Genomic DNA, 17114 nt, shown 5'->3' on the forward strand with positions numbered 1-17114 from the left:
TGTTTGTGTCCAAGTTGGCACCCAGGAAAATTATTTTCTGAGAGGGTATGAGCCTTGATTTCCTTTTGTTGACTGTGTATCCCAGAGAATTAAACATTATTACATAAGCCAGATGTTTCAGAAGAATGTGCTTCCTGTCCGCTTGGATCAGGCAGTCGTCCAAATATGGGTATATTTGTATCCCTTGAAGTCTGCAGTAGGCAATTACTGATGCCAGGCATTTCGTGAATACTCTGGGCGCAGTAGATAAGCCAAAGGGCAATGCAGAGAATTGATAATGGGTTGAACCTGCAAAAAATCTGAGGTATCTTCTGCAATTTTGTCTGATTGGGACATGCAGGTATGCCTCCTTGAGGTCCAATGTTACCAGCCAAGACTCCTTGCCCAGCATGGGAAGAAGCTGCTGTAAAGTGAGCATCTTGAATTTTGGTGCAGTAAAAATGTGTTTAGGATGGATAGGTCCAAAATAGGTCTCCAATCTTTTCCCTTCCTTGGTACCAGGAATAGTCTGGAATAAAAGCCTTGACCTTGTTCGTGAGTAGGTACCTCTTGAATAGCTTTCATGTCCATGAGATCTGAAAATTTGTCTTTGTGCCTCTGCCCTTTGATTGTGTGGCAGGTTTGGCATGCCTCTCATTTTTGGAAGGGTGTGAAAATGGAATCTGTAGCCTCTGTTTATAATGTCCAGGATCCATTTGTCTTTTGTGACAATATGCCAATTTTTTGAAAATAATGCCAGTTTTCCGCCTAAGGGTACTGCCATTTGAGCCTTGCTTGGCATGCAAAGGGGAAAGTCATTGGGCTTGCTTTCTGAATGGCTGCGAACTATCCTCACCACCTCTTTGTGTAGGAGCTTGCCATTGTCAGCCTCTAAACGATCTTTGAGATTGCCCTCTGCCCCTCGGGCGCCTGTATCTACCTCTTTGGGGTCTATCCGTGGCTGGAAAGGACCAATTTTTGGAAGGCCAATTTCTACTGAAACGTGGAGGTTGTATCTGTAGAAAATCTTTCACTGTTTGCATTGATTTAGCCTTTTCCTCCATTTTCTTTAATACCTCTTCAGCTTTAACACCAAATAATACATCCTTTTGAAGAGGGGCATCTAGTAATTTAGCTTTGACATGATCTGGTAAGGTTTGTTCCTTGAGCTAGGCATGTCTACGTATCACTGATCCTGTAAGAGCAGCTGTACATGAGGCCTCTAGAGCATCAAAACCACATTGCAAGGTATGTTTACCCACTTGTTCTGCACTATGCTTCAAATCCTGCAACTCCTTCAAGTCTGGTTGTTCAGGTTGACATTTTACTTCTCAATTGTGATAACAGAAACTGCTGGTACTTTAGCATATGGAACTGGCAGTTTAATGCCCTCATGGTTAAGGTGGCCGAGGTATATATCTTTTTTCCCCACCTTTCTAAGGATCTGGAATCTCTCTCGGAAGGTAATGGATTTTTAGCAGTGGAGGCCTTAATTCCCTTGGGGCCCTGTGAGATAGTTTCTGGGTCAGCCGCATGGCTTTTGTATAAAAATTGGTGAGAGTCAGGAACCCGGTAGCACCTGTCAGGCTTGACTGGAGCTGGAGGTAAAGAATCCGGGTTAAAGCAGGCCTCCGAGTACACATTATCTAGTATGTCTAAGACAGGAGGTATAGCCAAGAGGCCTGTGCTGAGGTAGCAAGAGAAAATCCCTAACCTTTTCTTGGAATCAGAGTACTCTTGGCCTTCCCAGTGGAAGTGTTCCCTTAAGGTCTGCAAGGTTTCCCCAAATGAGTAATCCTTTGGGGGGGGGACAGAGGGAATGGACTCCTCTGCATCAGAATCTTCGAAAGGGGAGTAAGAATGTTCCTGTTCATCAGAGTGCTCTGATATAATGGAGGCCTGGTCAGAGGAGGGGGATTCTTCCTCCACTCTGGGCCTTTTGTCTGGGGGAGTTGAGAACCCCTGATAAAAGTAATTAAATCCTCAGCCATTTTGAGCATCTGTTTTTTAGGCATGGGGCCTGGAGAAGGGCCCTGTGTAGCTTTGGCTCTTAGAATGCATGGCTGCTTTAGACTTAGTGAAAGCCTTGATGGAAAAAGAAGACGAAGGTCTGAAGTCACCTTGAGAGGAGGCAGACCTGTCTACATTTTGAGATTCACCATCAAGAGTGGCTTCGGTATCTGTAGTCGGGGTGTAGGCCGAGGAGCCAGCGACCTCGGGCACAGAAAACACCGCCAATGAAGTGTCGTCGGTAGTCAGGGGCTGCGAAGGCGCCTCGCTGAGAACCGGACCACCTGTAGTCAGCTTTGGCGTGGTGTCTGTAGAGGCCGCGGAGCTCGTGTGCCGGCCCTTAGCTTTGCGTTTTTTTAGACAAAACTTGAGTCGGAGTATCCGACAACATAATATAGTTAAATTTTTTGCCAAAATAATGCTGGGCGAACTCCACCCGACGTTTAATGGTACGTTTGTTGAATGTAGCACAAAAACGACAGACCGAGACGTCGTGGTCTGGGCCTAAGCAAGGAATATAGCGGGAATGAAAATCCTTATGCAGTATTTGCTTCCCACATGAAATACAATTATTAACTTTGACATCGGTCTGAGGCAAGAAAAGTTTCCCCAACGGGGTACTTAGCTTTCAAGAAGACTTCGGTTGCAAAATTTTCGTAATTTCAGGAGCTGGCCGACCAGCACTTGCGAACTGCTTCTGCTTCGGGCACCGCGCGGCAAGAAAGACTGGAGAAAATGGCGTTGGCTGGTTCTTTTATACCCCTGTCGCACTGACGTCACGGAAGAAGCGACAACCATCGCCAGACCTAGACGTTGGAATTCGGCCGACCGAGGACCCGCCTGACGGCAGGAGAACCCATCTGTTATGACTGCAGCTGTATATGCACGATGAACATCGGGAGAAGGCACTCTGGAAGGAACCGGATCCAAACTTGGTGAGTATCTGGTTCCGTGTAAAAGTCTGTAATCCAAAGTGCTTGGATCCTTAGAGGCTGACCCGTAGCAGCCTTCAGATCCAATTTAAGCTTTTTTGGCGGCTCCGAGGAAGATGCGAGTTGAGGATCCAGAATGTTTAGGAAACTTGGCGGAAGGCTTCTTTAATTTCAGTTTGGAGGACTGAGCCCCAGCAATAACTTCTGAGAAGCAAGTAGGCAGGAACCCCTTCAAAATAAGTTTTTTTTTCTGTCCACAATTGCACGTGGATGGAAGTGCTTACAAACAGTACTATCAGCATGAAGGAGGTCCAGACAAATGCAAAATGTGAGCACTGGACAAAGACAACTTGTGCCCATATTTTTGCAATTTCTTGAAAATCAAAGCATCGTTTTCTGACATCCTTGCACACTAAACTAAAAAAAAAATATATATATATTTTTCCAAATGTTAACTTTTCTTTTTTTTAAAAAAAGGAAAAAAGGAGAGAAAGAAAGATACCAGAAATGGTGTAAAGAATTACAGTGAAAAAAATATACCAACTATGGTAATAAAAAAACTACACAAAGTACAATAAAAGGGAGGCTTAGTTATAAAAATAAGGCTTTTAATATTTCTTTTCAAGAATCACTTGAAAGCTCAGGATGACCACTTCTAATTGCAAAAGCTGCAAACAAGATCTGGGGTACATTAGGGGTTGGTGCATTATGGGCAAGGGAGGAGCTTGAAAGCTTTTTGGTGGCCAGGAGTATGGCAGAGTTCGATACGAGGATTGAATCCGTACCCAACAGCTGAGGACAGAATGAAAACTGACATGAGATCAGCACATTATAAAATAAGCAGGAAAGAATCACAGAAGTCACAGAATGAAAACGGACGTGAGATCAGCACATTACAAAATAAGCAGGAAAGAATCACAGAAGTCACCAACAGTTCCTATAGACTAGACTAATGCAAGACAGATGGCATGCCATGAACTAACTCAGCAACTGATGAACAATGTCATTTTTATAACATGCAGTATCTAATCCCACAGAGTGATTGTTCTCAAAGCAAAAAGCAAACAGAACAGGCCTTCCATCTCTTGTCCCAGTCTGGTTAATTGAGACTGCTCAGTGGGCCACATGAAACAGGAGCTCTTAGACTTTGTAGAGGGACACATTAAGACAACACTGAATGGCGCTTCACATGAAAACGGTCTATGCTAGGGCTTCTTCCTCTCAAGACCAAGGGCCTAGTAAATACAGTCAACATTTCTAAAAACTCTACCTTTGTTTAGAGATTCCTTAAAATGACATAAGATTCCTAAGAGAAGTCACCCCTAAAAGCGTGCACCCAGAATACCGTGGCAATTTCCTCAATAAAAAAAATTCCACAGCAATGTACCTTAAGCATGCAGACAACAGAAAGCTGCCATTCACATCACTGCAGTCAACTATGCAGGAGACAACATGAAAGCACACTCGTAAGGTCATAAAGACACTTCCACATAGAATCAGTCAAGGAGTTCACAAAGCCTTACAAATTCTAATCAAATGATGACAATCAGCTTGGAAACTAAAGGGTCCCAGAAGACCACGTGGCAGCCAACAGAAGGTGGCATCTTTAACAAACTTCACTAAGGCTTTAGGTTCTGTCAACCAGCACAGTGGTCAGATGATGGTAATCAAAGTTGCAATTTAAACAGTCTTAGAGAGACAATTAAACAAAGCCCACAAAGACCAACCATCATTATATTTATGCAAGGTGTGTACTCTGAGCACTTCCAGGCTACAAAATTAGCACTCTATCAGGCTCCAATGGGGGTTGACAAGGCTCAGCATCTTTCCGCGGCAAAAAGTAGCAATGACTTGTGTCAAATCATGAAGACATCCTAATGCAATGTGCATGAATACATCATACTGCACAGGGTTTCTCCAAAATATGGAATCATCTAAGTGTGAACTACAGACTGGTTCATAATACCAGCCTCTTCAAACCCTTAGATTTTTCTGCCAAGAAAAAGTCAGTGGGAAAAGGATTCAGCAAGCAAGTTCCCTAGAAAGCATGCCTGCCCCCATCAAGCTGCACTGAGGGACCAGAATGCAGATGACCAAAAGACCTTAGCATGCTGGGGAAGGGATTGGTAGATGCTGGTGAAGACAGCAACAAATGGAAGGCCCAAGATAAAAGTTGTTTATGCTTTCACTAACAAAAACTGCTCATTCTTATACAGATATCTTATCAATAACAAGGTGATGATGCAGGAAAGTATAATGGCGACAAACTAAAGGTCCAGCAAAGAAAATCTGAAAGTCAATGCTCTAACACCACCACCAAGGCAGCCTCTGTTTACAAGGAGCCTGAAAAGAAGTGGACCAATCCAGTTACACTTCAAGGAACCTGTTCAACAGGCACAAGGATTTCTGGATATTATCTTCACAATGTAACTGATCAGATATGCACATGTGACTCAAAGTAGTTGGTACCCTGGAGTCACATTCCTAAGAGCAGGTACAAAGTCACAATTCGCCAATGTTACTCAACTGCAAACAAGATGACCCTTTTCAAGTTGAATGGATCAAAAGAGAGAGTCTGAAGGTTTCTACAGTGGACTGTGCAGAAGATGGACAGTTTTGTCACAACTGATCCCTGTTCTCCTACACCCCTTTCAAAGTCCACCCCTGCACTACAATTTCTACCTCACTGAGACTTGCAAGCACTGACATTAAATCTGCAACTTTTTCCAGCAATGTTCCCAGAAAGTTGGTTAGGACACTTTTTTATATTCAAACACTGTGTTCTAGGTCAACACAAGAAATTTCCAGTAAACCTCTAACAGCGGAAACAGAAGGCAATACAAAAACCAAAACCATCGGGTGGACACTGTAGACACAAATAAATGAACGGGCAACCTCAGCCAAAATCCAATAATCCAAAATTTGTTTAGCACTTCCTGGTAAATCCAGGACTTCTTCAGAATAAAAAGGTTAAACAAACTCATCATTAAGGTAAGGTGGTCTACAGCCATTAGTGTGCTTCTCCCAAGACTGGTATAATGCCTCCCTATAACTTCTCCTTTCAGCTCAGAACACTGTTTTAATTCAATTTGCTTCAACTTTTTCCATAACGGACACCAGATACAGCAAAGGACATGACTGATAAGTTTGTTGACCTTTAACATTTTTATTCTGAAGCCCTGGATTTACCAGGATGAAAATGTTCAATAAATTTTGAATCGAATTTTGGCAAAGGTTGCCCGTTCATTTTTTTGTGCCCACCTGATGGTTTTGGTTTTTATTTATTTTTATTAAATTATTTCCAGTGGCAGGGCTACGTTAGTGTTCTGAGAAATGCAGGAAAATTTAGAAAGCCTAGATATCCCCAGGACTTAATGCAGCAGTTATACATGCTTACACTTAACGGTAAGATATGAAAAGAATGTAAGCAGCTGAAAAACAGATCCGGGGGACACGCAGACCTACTTACCCTAAACACAGGACCATAACTAGTATGAGCAATTTTAGAATAAAATAAAGTAGCATCTAAATGGCACATTAAAGAAACACAGCATTTAATGCACTGAAGACACAGCTTATGAAAAAAGTTCAGCTAATGCTGGGCAAGAAAAAAAGCCTTCATGCTTTTAAAAAATAAAATAAATTGCTGACATGAGATGGGTCTCACCAAATATTAGTACAACGCTCACAAGTTGTGCTAGCAGTGAACTGCCTGACAAGACTGCTTTCACCACTACTTGCTAAAAAAGGATGCTTGCACTATGACCAACACTGCAAGTGAGCATCACGTTATCTTGCAGTCTATTGGGCCAGGCTCACTTCCTGACATTTTCTCCACTTACCAACACATTTTAACACTAGTTTTCCATTACAACACTACACAGGGATACTTACACCAAACAAAGTGGACTAGAACTATGGCAAAAAAAATGATAAAGCCATAACTATGACTTGGGTGATCCAGATGTGATGAGTGATTCAGGGACTAGAGAAGCTGGCTTAGGAAAAAGTGAAAAGGCAGATTGTACTCTGCTTTCAATCTGGGAAGAGAGCTGGGTGTGCAAGCCTATGCTGCAAACTTCATTCTCTATCCCCCAATGAATGGGCATGCTTGCTTGTGGGGGGGGGGGGGTGTGCTTCTGAGGATTACATCTCTCACTGAAGTGGATGACCTCACAACTCCCACCAAGGACGACTACATACCAACATGGGTACCTACAAACAAGCATGAGGAACATGGCACCCTGAAGAAAAACTCCGCAATTCCCTAAGGATGACAGCACTACTTCCACTGCTGGACTCACACCAATGGGAATGAATAAATGGATTGCCTGGGGAAGTCTTGATGGACAAATGAGGACCACAGCAAAGAAAAAAATTAAATGCATAAAAACATTGTTAAAAAAAGGACTTACCTCATCTTTACTTTCTGACAAAGCAATGTCAACATATGCTGGCTCATCATGAAGAGTGAAGGACAAAACTGCATTTCTGTCTTTTCCATCTGCTCTCACTTGCCTAATAACATAAATAAAGCATAAGTAACTGCTGCCTACAGACAAAATTTCAAGGACTAACCTGCTCACACAAACTAAGAGCACTACAGCTCCATACAAAAGAAGACAGACAGAAAGCAATAGCAAGCATACAGGAAAATACCACATAAGAACTTACCATAACAAGTGTTTAAATAGCACCAGTGCAACAGTCAACTACAGAAACTTCAGCCACAGAAGACTTAACAGCTGACCCAACTTCCAGAGCTCAGCACCCTTTCCTCCCTAGGTGCAACGAATATCCATCAGGGATGAAAGGACACTCAGTGTAAGCCTGATGTTTGCCAATGCCATTTCAAAGCTTTTTGTCAAGAAACTAATCACAAAAAACAAAGAGCAAGGCACGGAGATATCCTTTTGGCAGAGATGTACTCAAAGTCGAAGCTGTGGGAAACTACAAAGGAAAGAGAGCTCCCCAAATCTATTTCAACGTAAGCAGGTCTGAAGCCATGTAAGAGAAGGGCAACAGTGTAAATACAGGGTACATCACCTCATATCTAAACAGAGAATAAGGACATGGGGGCAAACAGTGCAGTGAGAGCAACATACTCAAATATAGGAATAGTTGTCTAAAATCTTACCATAACCATAGATGTCTTACTCTTCCATGTTGCAGTATTCCTATCATGATGGATTCCCTTGCCTAGGCAATCTGAATATCCAGCCAGTATGCAAAAGATTTAAACTACTGTGAGGTACGTGTGATGTTCCACGCAGGCTAGCAGCCAACATAGGCCATAGTGGCATCTGCACCTACCATCCTCAGAATTGAATGCCCAAGTCAGAACACCAGCCCAAGGACATAAGGTAGAAGCAAAATATCATAAAAAGAAAAGCATGAACCAAGGAGGTAGGAGGGTGGGATAGAATACTGCAACATGGATGAGGAGGAGAAGGACATCTAGGGTTATGGTAAGATTTTACACAACTCTTCTATGTCCTAGTCTCATGTTACAGTATTCGTAACATGAGGGAGCATACCAAAGCGCATGAAAGGGAAAGGGAGGTGGGAGCAGAGAAGTCTCCATGAAGCCATGGAGGACTGCCCTAGTAAAGCCTGCTCTGAATCTGGAAATAGTACCCAGCTTGGAATGCTTGGTAAAAGAGTGGAAAGAAGACCATATAGCTGCCTCCAAAACAGAGCCAGTGTCCAAACATTTGAAGAAGGCCCTAGATTAAGCTACAACCCTAGTGGAATGAACTTTTACTAAGGAAGAGAGTTTTTCCATGGAAAATATAACAAAAGGAAATGGCCTTAGAAACCCAGGTGGAAATAGTCCATTTAGACCGGTTTTACCAGCACCCTGACATGAAAGGAAACAGTTGCTCTGACTTCTTAATGGACTTGGTCTTGTCTAAGTAAAATCTGAGTTGCATATATACATCCAAGGTATGCAGCACCCTTTCACTAGGATTTTGAAGGGAAGGAGAAAAGTAGGTAAATGAATAGACTGGTTTAAAGGGCAAATCATGACTCACTTTAGCCATGGAGGAGTTAGTGCGGAGAGAGACCCTATCCTTGTGGAAAATGAGAAAAGGTTGAAAAACTATTGAGGCTTGAAGTTCAGAGCCTCTTCTAGCAGAAGTGATACCTACCAACAGAACAGTCTTCCATGTGCAATGCTACAAAGAAACAGACTGCAAGCTCAAAGGCAGCCTGAGTAAGCGTTTCCAGATCAAAATTCATATCCCAGGGGAGAAACAAAAGGTTTCCTGGGAGGTCTGATATGAAAGACACCCTTAAAAAAAAAGCTTAACCTGTAGCCTGGAAGCTAAAGGAGGTGACAGAGACAGACTTGCAGAAACGGCGGGTAAGTGGGCCTTAACAGAAGAATAAGCCAATCCAGCCTTAAGCAGCTCACACAAAGATGACAGAAAGTACAGTTTTGTACCTACCATAAATGTAGATGTCCGATAGGAATGCATCTGCAGTCCTTACAAATGGGTTGTCCTGTCGTCAGGCAGCCCTTCGGTCGGCCGGATTCCAAAGTCTGGGTCTGGCCTCGGCTGGTGTCGCACTTCACCCGACGTCATAGCTGCAGTTATTCGGGTATAAAGGCATCAGCCGACGCCATTTTCCTCAGTGTTTCTTGCCCCAGATGCCAGGTGCCCTCTTGGAAGGCTAAATTTGGATAAATGCCAATGATTCCAAATAGTAGAGAGCAAACACAAAAATAAGCATGTATGTACATATATACAAACGAATACACCATAATAGATCCCCCCCAAGCTAGCTGAAGGCTGGCAAATACCCTAGGAGTACCTCAGAGGGGAAGGTGGGTGGGTAATCCTGACTGCAGATGCATTCCTATCGGACAGCTACATTTATGGTAGGTACAAAACTGTACTATGTCCTTCAAGGATGCATCTGCAGTCCTTACAAATGGGTAGAATACCATAGCTAAACAAGGGGAGGAGGAAAGAGTAGTGATTATGGTGTAGCTAGGATCCCTTGCAAAACAGCAGTGGCAAAACCTGCTCGGGATCTAGAGTATAAAGGTAAATTGTAATGCTTGGCAAATGTATGCACGGAGGTCCAAGTAGCAGCCTCTATAATGTCCTTGGTAGCCACTCCTCGTAAGAAAGCTGTGGTAGTGGCTGTAGTCCTTGTGGAGTGAGGCCTGATGTTCTCTGGAGTTTTCTTTCCATGGTAGGAGTAACAAAATCTAATGCAATTTCCTATCCATTTGGAGATTGTCTGTTTTGAAATTGGTTTTCCTTCCTTTCCTGTGGCATATGCTACCAGAAGCTGGTCAGTTTTTCTATAGGACTTAGTCCTGTCCAGGTAGTAGCGTAACTGCCTGTGTACATCCAAGGTATGCAAAAGTCTTTTTCCCCTGTTCTGTGGGTTTGGGAAGAATGTAGGTAGGTGGATAGCCTGATTTAATGACACTCTGGATACCACCTTAGGCATAAATGTAGGATTTGTTCTCATGGACACTATCTTGATGGAAGATCAGGAAGGGTTGTACTGCCATTAATGCCTGTAGTTCAGAGACCCTTCTTGCTGAAGTTATTGCCAGCAGGAAAACAGTCTTCCAGGATAAGTATTGTAATTCTGCTGTTGCTGCTGGTTCGAAAGGAGGAAGTGTCAATTTTTCTAGCACAAAGTTCAAGTCCCATGCTGGCAATGGTGGTTTCCTGGGAGGTTTTACAATTTTAATTCCTCTCAGAAACTGTCTGAGCAGGGGATGAGAGAAGACAGGAGGATCCAAGCTGTATTGTGCTGAAATAGCTGATGCATGTATCTTGATGGAAGAATAGGACAGGCCTGTGTGGAAGAGCTCTGCCAAGTACTCCAGGATGTTGGCCATGTTTACCAGAGTCGCATCTTCTCCCTTTGCAGTACTCCAAATGAGATATCTTTTCCATTTTGCTGCATAATTCTTTCTTGTTGAAGGTCTGCGAGCCTCCAGGATTATGTCTTTAACCTTTTGGGATAAGTTTGGGTTAATTGCTGTTATGTAATGTTCCAGGCAGTTAGCTGCAGAGTTTTCAGGTTTGGATGCAGGATGTTGTAGTTGTTCTGTGTTAACAGTAATGGGATCAGGGGTAGTGTCCATATTTGTTCCCAAGACATGCTCCTCAGCAATGGGTACCAATGTTGTCTTGGCCAGTCTGGAGCTATCAGAATGATCCTTGGACGGTCCTCTTTGATCTTCAGAAGCACCTTGTGCATCAAAGGAAGTGGTGGAAATGCGTATGCTGTCAGGTTTTTCCAACTGAAAGATTGGGAGTCCACCTTCCAAGCAAGTGGGTGGTACGTCCTTGTGCAGAATTTCTTTAGCTGGTGATTGAATGGGGATGCAAACAAGTCTATTTGTGGTAATCCCCATTCCCTTGTGATGGCTTTGAAGATGTCCGGATGAAGCATCCATTCGTGGGCATCTGTGGTTGTTCTGCTTAATATGTCTGCTAGAATGTTTTCTTTTCCTGGTACAAAAATTGCTTGTAACTGAATGTTGTAGCTCAGGGCCACATCCCATAGGTCCAGTGCCAGCCGGCATAGAGGATATGAATGGGTGCCTCCCTGTTTGTTGATGTACCACATAACTGTGGTGTTGTCTGTCCTTATCAACTGACCTTCTTGGAGAAATGGTCTGAATGACTGGATTGCCAATTTTACTGCCAGCATTTCCTTTAGATTTATGTGTAGGCGCAGCTGGTCTTGAGTCCATAAGCCTTGTATGCACTTGCCCCGCATGTGTGCTCCCCAACCGAGGTCTGAGGCATCTGTCGTGATGGTTTGGCTTGGTTGGCTGCTGCAGAAGGGCAATCCTGTGTTTGATAGGCCTGAGCCCACCATAGGAACTCTTGTTTCAGGCATGGGATTATTGGGATTTTGGTTTCTAGGCTGTGCTTGTGTTGGGACCACAAATTCCTTAGGTATCACTGTAGCTTTCTCATATGCAGTCTGGCATGAGGGACTAGAATTATGCAGGATGCCATGAAGCCTAGAGCTTGCAGTACTTTTCTTGCAGTTAGGTGGTTCTGCTTTGTTAATGCCAAGAAGTAGAGAGGTAGTTGCTCTTTCTTTTCTGCAGTTAGGAATGCCATTTGTTTTGATGTGTCCAGCTCTGCACCCAGAAAGGTTATTCTTTGGGATGGAATCAGCCTTGACTTTTTTATATTGACTGTATATCCCAAGGCTTGCAGCAGGTAAATGACTCTTTGTAAGTCTTCTGCTAGCTTGCTTTTGTTGTCCGCTTGTATCAGGCAGTCGTCCAGGTAGGGATAAATTTGGATTCCCTGAAGTCTGCAATGAGCAATTACTGATGCCAGGCATTTCGTGAACACTCTGGGCAGTAGATAAGCCAAAGGGCAATGCTGAAAATTGATAATGCTCTGATCCTGCAAGAAATCTGAGGTATCTTCTGCAAATTGGTCTTATGGGGACGTGCAGGTATGCCTCCTTGAGATCTAGAGTTACCAGCCAAGACTCCTTGCCCAGCATGGGAAGAAGCTGCTGTAGGGTCAGCATTTTGAATTTTGGAACAATAAGGAATGTGTTTAAAGCGGACAGGTCTAGAATGGGTCTCCATTTGTTTTCTTTTCTTGGTACCAGGAAGAGTCTGGAGTAAAATCCCTTTCCTTGCTCCATAGATGGTACCTTTTCCACAGCTCTCATTCTTAATAGCTGAGATATTTGTTTTAGAGCTTCTGTCCTTTGAGTAGGTGGTAGGTTTGGCATTCCTCTCTTCCCTGGTAGAGTATGGAAATGGAACCTGTAACCTTGGTCTATAGTTTGCAAAATCCATTTTTCCCTTGTGATGCAATGCCAGTTTTTTGAGAATAAGGTTATTTTTCCGCCTAAGGGTGCTTCTAGTTGTTGCCTGGTAGGCGGTGCGCCACTGTCAAGTCACTGTGATTGAGTTGTTGTAGTAGTGGTGGCTGCGTCTGTGCCTCGCTGGTTGTTACCTTGCCATTGGCGTCCCCTGTAGGCACCCCTGGATTGGTTTCTGCTTCTTGAACGCCTATTCCTGCCTCTCTGAGCCTTAGAGGAGTCCGGAAAGGACCAATTCTTGGAGGGCCAGTTCCTGCTAAACCTTGGAGGTTGAACCTGTAAGAAATCTTTCACCGTTTGTACAGATTTCGCCTTCTCTTCCATCTTTTTTAGCACCTGCTGAGCAGGGGAACCAAATAAATTGACCTTGTCCATGGGTGCATCCAAAAGCTTTGATTTGACATGGTCTGGTAATGCCTGTTCTTTCAACCATGCATGTCTCCTGATAACTGTGCCAGTCATGGCTGATCTAAAGGAAGCCTCCAGTGCATCATAGCCACATTTTAAAGAATGGTTACTAAACTGCTGTATGTTATGTACCATTTCCTGAACATATTTTTATCTAAAGATTCTTCAGAGGAAAGCTTTTAGTTAACTGGTCAAGCATAAACTCTTGATATTGAATCATATGAAATTGGCAGTTCAAAGCCCTAGCTGACAAGGTAGCAGAAGTGTAAACTTTTTACCCCATCTCTAAGGACCTGGATTCCCTTTCAGAGGGAGGGGTTTTAGTAGAAGTAGCAGCTACAGCTTTAGGGCCCTGGGCGATGGTCTCTGGATCTGCAAAAGGAGCCTTGTATAAATGGTGATGAGTGTCCGGGACCCTGTAGAACCTATCGGGCTTAGCAGGAGCCGGAGGTAATGAATCAGGAGCAGTGCAAGCATCATTAAATGCATCATCTACAACAGAAAGAACTGGAGGTATAGCTAAAGGCCTATGTTGTGGCAAATGTAGAAAGGTTCTAAGCCTTTTTCTGGAGTCTGAGAAATCTTGGCCCTGCCACTGAAATTGTTCCCTAATAGCATGCAAGGTTTCCCCAAAGGAAAATTCCTCAGGTGGAGAGGCTGAAGGAATGGACTCTTCAGCATCAGAGTCTTCGTAAGGAGAATAAGAAGCCTCAGGAAGGTCTGTATGTTCTGATTCATCAGAGGAACCATCAGTGGATACTGGTTCAGGCTCTGCTCTAGGTCTCTTTTCTGGAGGTGGGAGAGAGGACCTGTCTGGATGAGGCTGGGATCCACGAATTAAAGAAATTAAATCCTCAGCCAAAGATAGCATATGAGAGCTAGTGCTGGGCCTGTGTGAGGGGGGTTTGGCAGGCACAGATTTTGAAGCTTTGGCTGCTTTAGCCCTGGCAAAGGCCTTAATAGACATGGCTGCAGGAGGCCTAGCAGCTCCACGTGCAGGGGTTGAAATATCCAGGGGAATTGTGCCTGATAATTCCTGAGAAACCGCAACAGAAGGCTGGATTTTAGAAGCAGATTCTACCAGGTTAGAGGAGGCCTCGGTAGAAGGCATGGTTTCGGCTGGAGAAAGAACCGCTTGCTCGGTTTCGGCCGAAACTGAGACACTCGCGGTTTGCTTAATCGCGGTTTCGGCCGAGACCACGGACCGCGAGTGTCGGTCCTTTTCTTTTCGTTTTTTGGAAATTTGCGTTGTCGGGGGATCCGACGGCATAATGTAGGCAAAATCAGAGCCGAAAATTTGTTCAGCAAACTCCGACCGACGTCTAAGCGTCCGTAGATTAAAAGAAGCGCAGGCTAGACAAGCTGCTACGTCGTGGTCTGGGCCTAAGCAATGTATACAGTAGGAGTGGAAATCTTTATGAGGTATTTGTTTCCCACAAGATAAACAGTTATTCACTTTCTCTGACATCGGCTGAGGCAAGAAAGAGTCCCCAACGGGGTACTTAGCTTTTTAGAAGTCTTCGAAGTAGTATTCGGTAGTAGTAATCTCTGGATCTGACCGACCGGCACTTGCGAACAGCTTCTGCTTCGGGCGCCACGCGGCAAGAAAGACTGGGGAAAATGGCGTCGGCTGATGCCTTTATACCCGAATAACTGCAGCTATGATGTCGGGTGAAGTGCGACACCAGCCGAGGCCAGACCCAGACTTTGGAATCCGGCCGACCTAAGGGCTGCCTGACGACAGGACAACCCATTTGTAAGGACTGCAGATGCATCCTTGAAGGACATCTAGGGGAATATCCAATGAAAATGGATCTAGCTGTTTAAGACACCATATGGAGAAACTCTTCCATCTGGACAAGTAGGATCTCCTAGTATTGGGTTTCCTGGCCTCCTGCAGGACTAGAAGCACATCCTCAGAAAAAAGGCTCTGAAAATGGATCAGAAGCTTATCACCCACAGAGTCAGGTTTAGGGTTGTTAGATGTGTGCGAATAAGAGATCCATTGTCTTGTGTGAGAAGATCCACCATGTTAGGTAAAGTACAGTTGTGTACCTACCATAAATGTAGATATTCGAGTGTATTCACTGTTGCAGTCATTATACTTGGGTTATCCTGCTGGCAGGCTACCTGCAGTCGGCCTGAATTCTTAAGTCCTGGTCCGGCGTCGGTTGCTGTTGCCTCTTCCCTGACGTCAGTGCAACAAGGGTATATACAAGATGCAGCCAACGCCATTTTCTTCAGTTTTTCTTGCCCCAGATGTCAGGTGCCCCCAAAAGGGTAGGCTAAAACCATTGCTTATAAAGAGTATGCACTAAAATAAACAATACCTTCTTCTACAAGCAAATACACCACATAGGTTGTATAGAATAGAGAAGTAAAGATAAGTCCCAGCAAAGAAAGGGAGATGGTGGGTGGATAACCTGGACTGCAACAGTGAATACACTCGAACATCTACATTTATGGTAGGTACACAACTGTACTATGTTCACCGTGTTTCACTGTTGCAGTCATTACACTTGGGCTGAATCTCAAAGCTGAGGTTGGGCGGCTGGGTCTAAATAGAATTAGGAGTGGCTATGAGGCCCTGCAGAACTGCAGTAGCAAAGCCTGCTCTGGATTTAGAGTAAAGGGGTAAGTGGTAGTGCTTGGTAAAAGTGTGCACTGAACTCCAAGTTACAGCCTCCAAAATTTCCTTGGTTAGTACTCCTCTGAGAAAGGCTGCTGATGTGGCTACTGCCCTGGTCAAATGCGGCCTAATGCCCTTAGGCACTGATTTGCCATGCTGTGCATAGCAGAAACGAATGCAGTGCCCTATCCATTTTGAAATAGTCTGCTTTGAGATGGCCTTTCCTTGTGATCCTGCAGCATATGCTACTAAAAGTTGTTCAGTCTTTCTGAAAGTCTTAGTTTTGTCCAAATAGAAGCATAGCTGCCTGTGTTATGTCCAAAGAATGCAGAAGTCTCTCCCCTTTATTCTAGGGATTTGGATAAAAAGTAGGCAAATGAATGGTTTGATTAAGAGCCACACTGGATACTACCTTTGGCATAAATGCTGGGTTTGTCCTTAGAGAAACCCTGTCCGGATGGAAAATGATAAAAGGTTCCACTGCCATTAATGCCTGTAACTCTGATACCCTTCTTGCTGAATTTATTGCTAGGAGCAGAGCTGTTTTCCATGATAAGAATTTTATCTCAGCTGTATTGGCTGCCTCAAAAGGAGGCAGTGTGAGCTTTTCCAAGACAAAATTGAGATCCCATGCAGGTATTGGTGCTCTCCTTGGAGGTCTTATGTTTTTGGCCCCTCTGAGGTACTGCCTTAGCAGTGGATGTGAAAAAATAGGTGGCTCCGTATTGTAGTGAGCTGAAATGGCAGAGGCATGGATCTGGGGGATATTTGGAACAAGCGGTTCAATTCCTTGTGCCTGATTCCAAGCACAGAATCTCTTCTATTTTTCTGCATAAGATTTTCTGGTGCTGGGCCTCCTGGCTTCCAAAATGACATCCATAACTGCTTTAAAGAGAGGTGTGTTCCGAGTGGTTATATTATTCTCCATGCAGTCAGATTTAAGGTTCTGAGTTGGCTGTGCAGGATCTGATTGTTTTGTTGGGTCAGAAGATGAGGAATTTGAGGTAAAGTCCAGGCTGGGTCTTTAGACCAGCTCTTTAGGATTGGTTACCAGTACTGGCGTGGCCAGTCTGGGGCAATCAGAATCATTTTTGGCTTCTCTTGTCTGACCTTTAGGAGTACCTTGGGGAGGAGAGGCAGTGGAGGAAAGGCATAAACTGTCAGGGTTTTCCAGCTGAATGATAAGAGCATCCACCTTCCATGTGTGTGTGTGATAAGTCCTTGTACAGAATCTCTGTAGTTGACAGTTGTGAGGGGAGGCAAATAGATCTATGTCTGGGCATCCCCATTTCCTTGTTATCATGCTGTAGACTTGT

General features: G+C 44.0%; 1 protein-coding gene across 1 annotated transcript in view; it reads right to left on the reverse strand.

The window, feature by feature from the left end:
- Positions 1–17114, reverse strand: part of WDR43 (WD repeat domain 43) — a 1886673-nt gene that overhangs the window by 1289415 nt on the left and 580144 nt on the right. Inside the window, exon 6 of the mRNA XM_044059887.1 lies at positions 7337–7439. Coding sequence (XP_043915822.1) covers positions 7337–7439 — 103 coding nt within the window. The remainder of the gene's footprint in view (positions 1–7336; positions 7440–17114) is intronic.

This window comes from Protopterus annectens, chromosome 1.part2 (genome assembly GCF_019279795.1).
Source record: "Protopterus annectens isolate FY-2018-M chromosome 1.part2, PAN1.0, whole genome shotgun sequence".
NCBI lineage: Eukaryota > Metazoa > Chordata > Ceratodontiformes > Protopteridae > Protopterus > Protopterus annectens.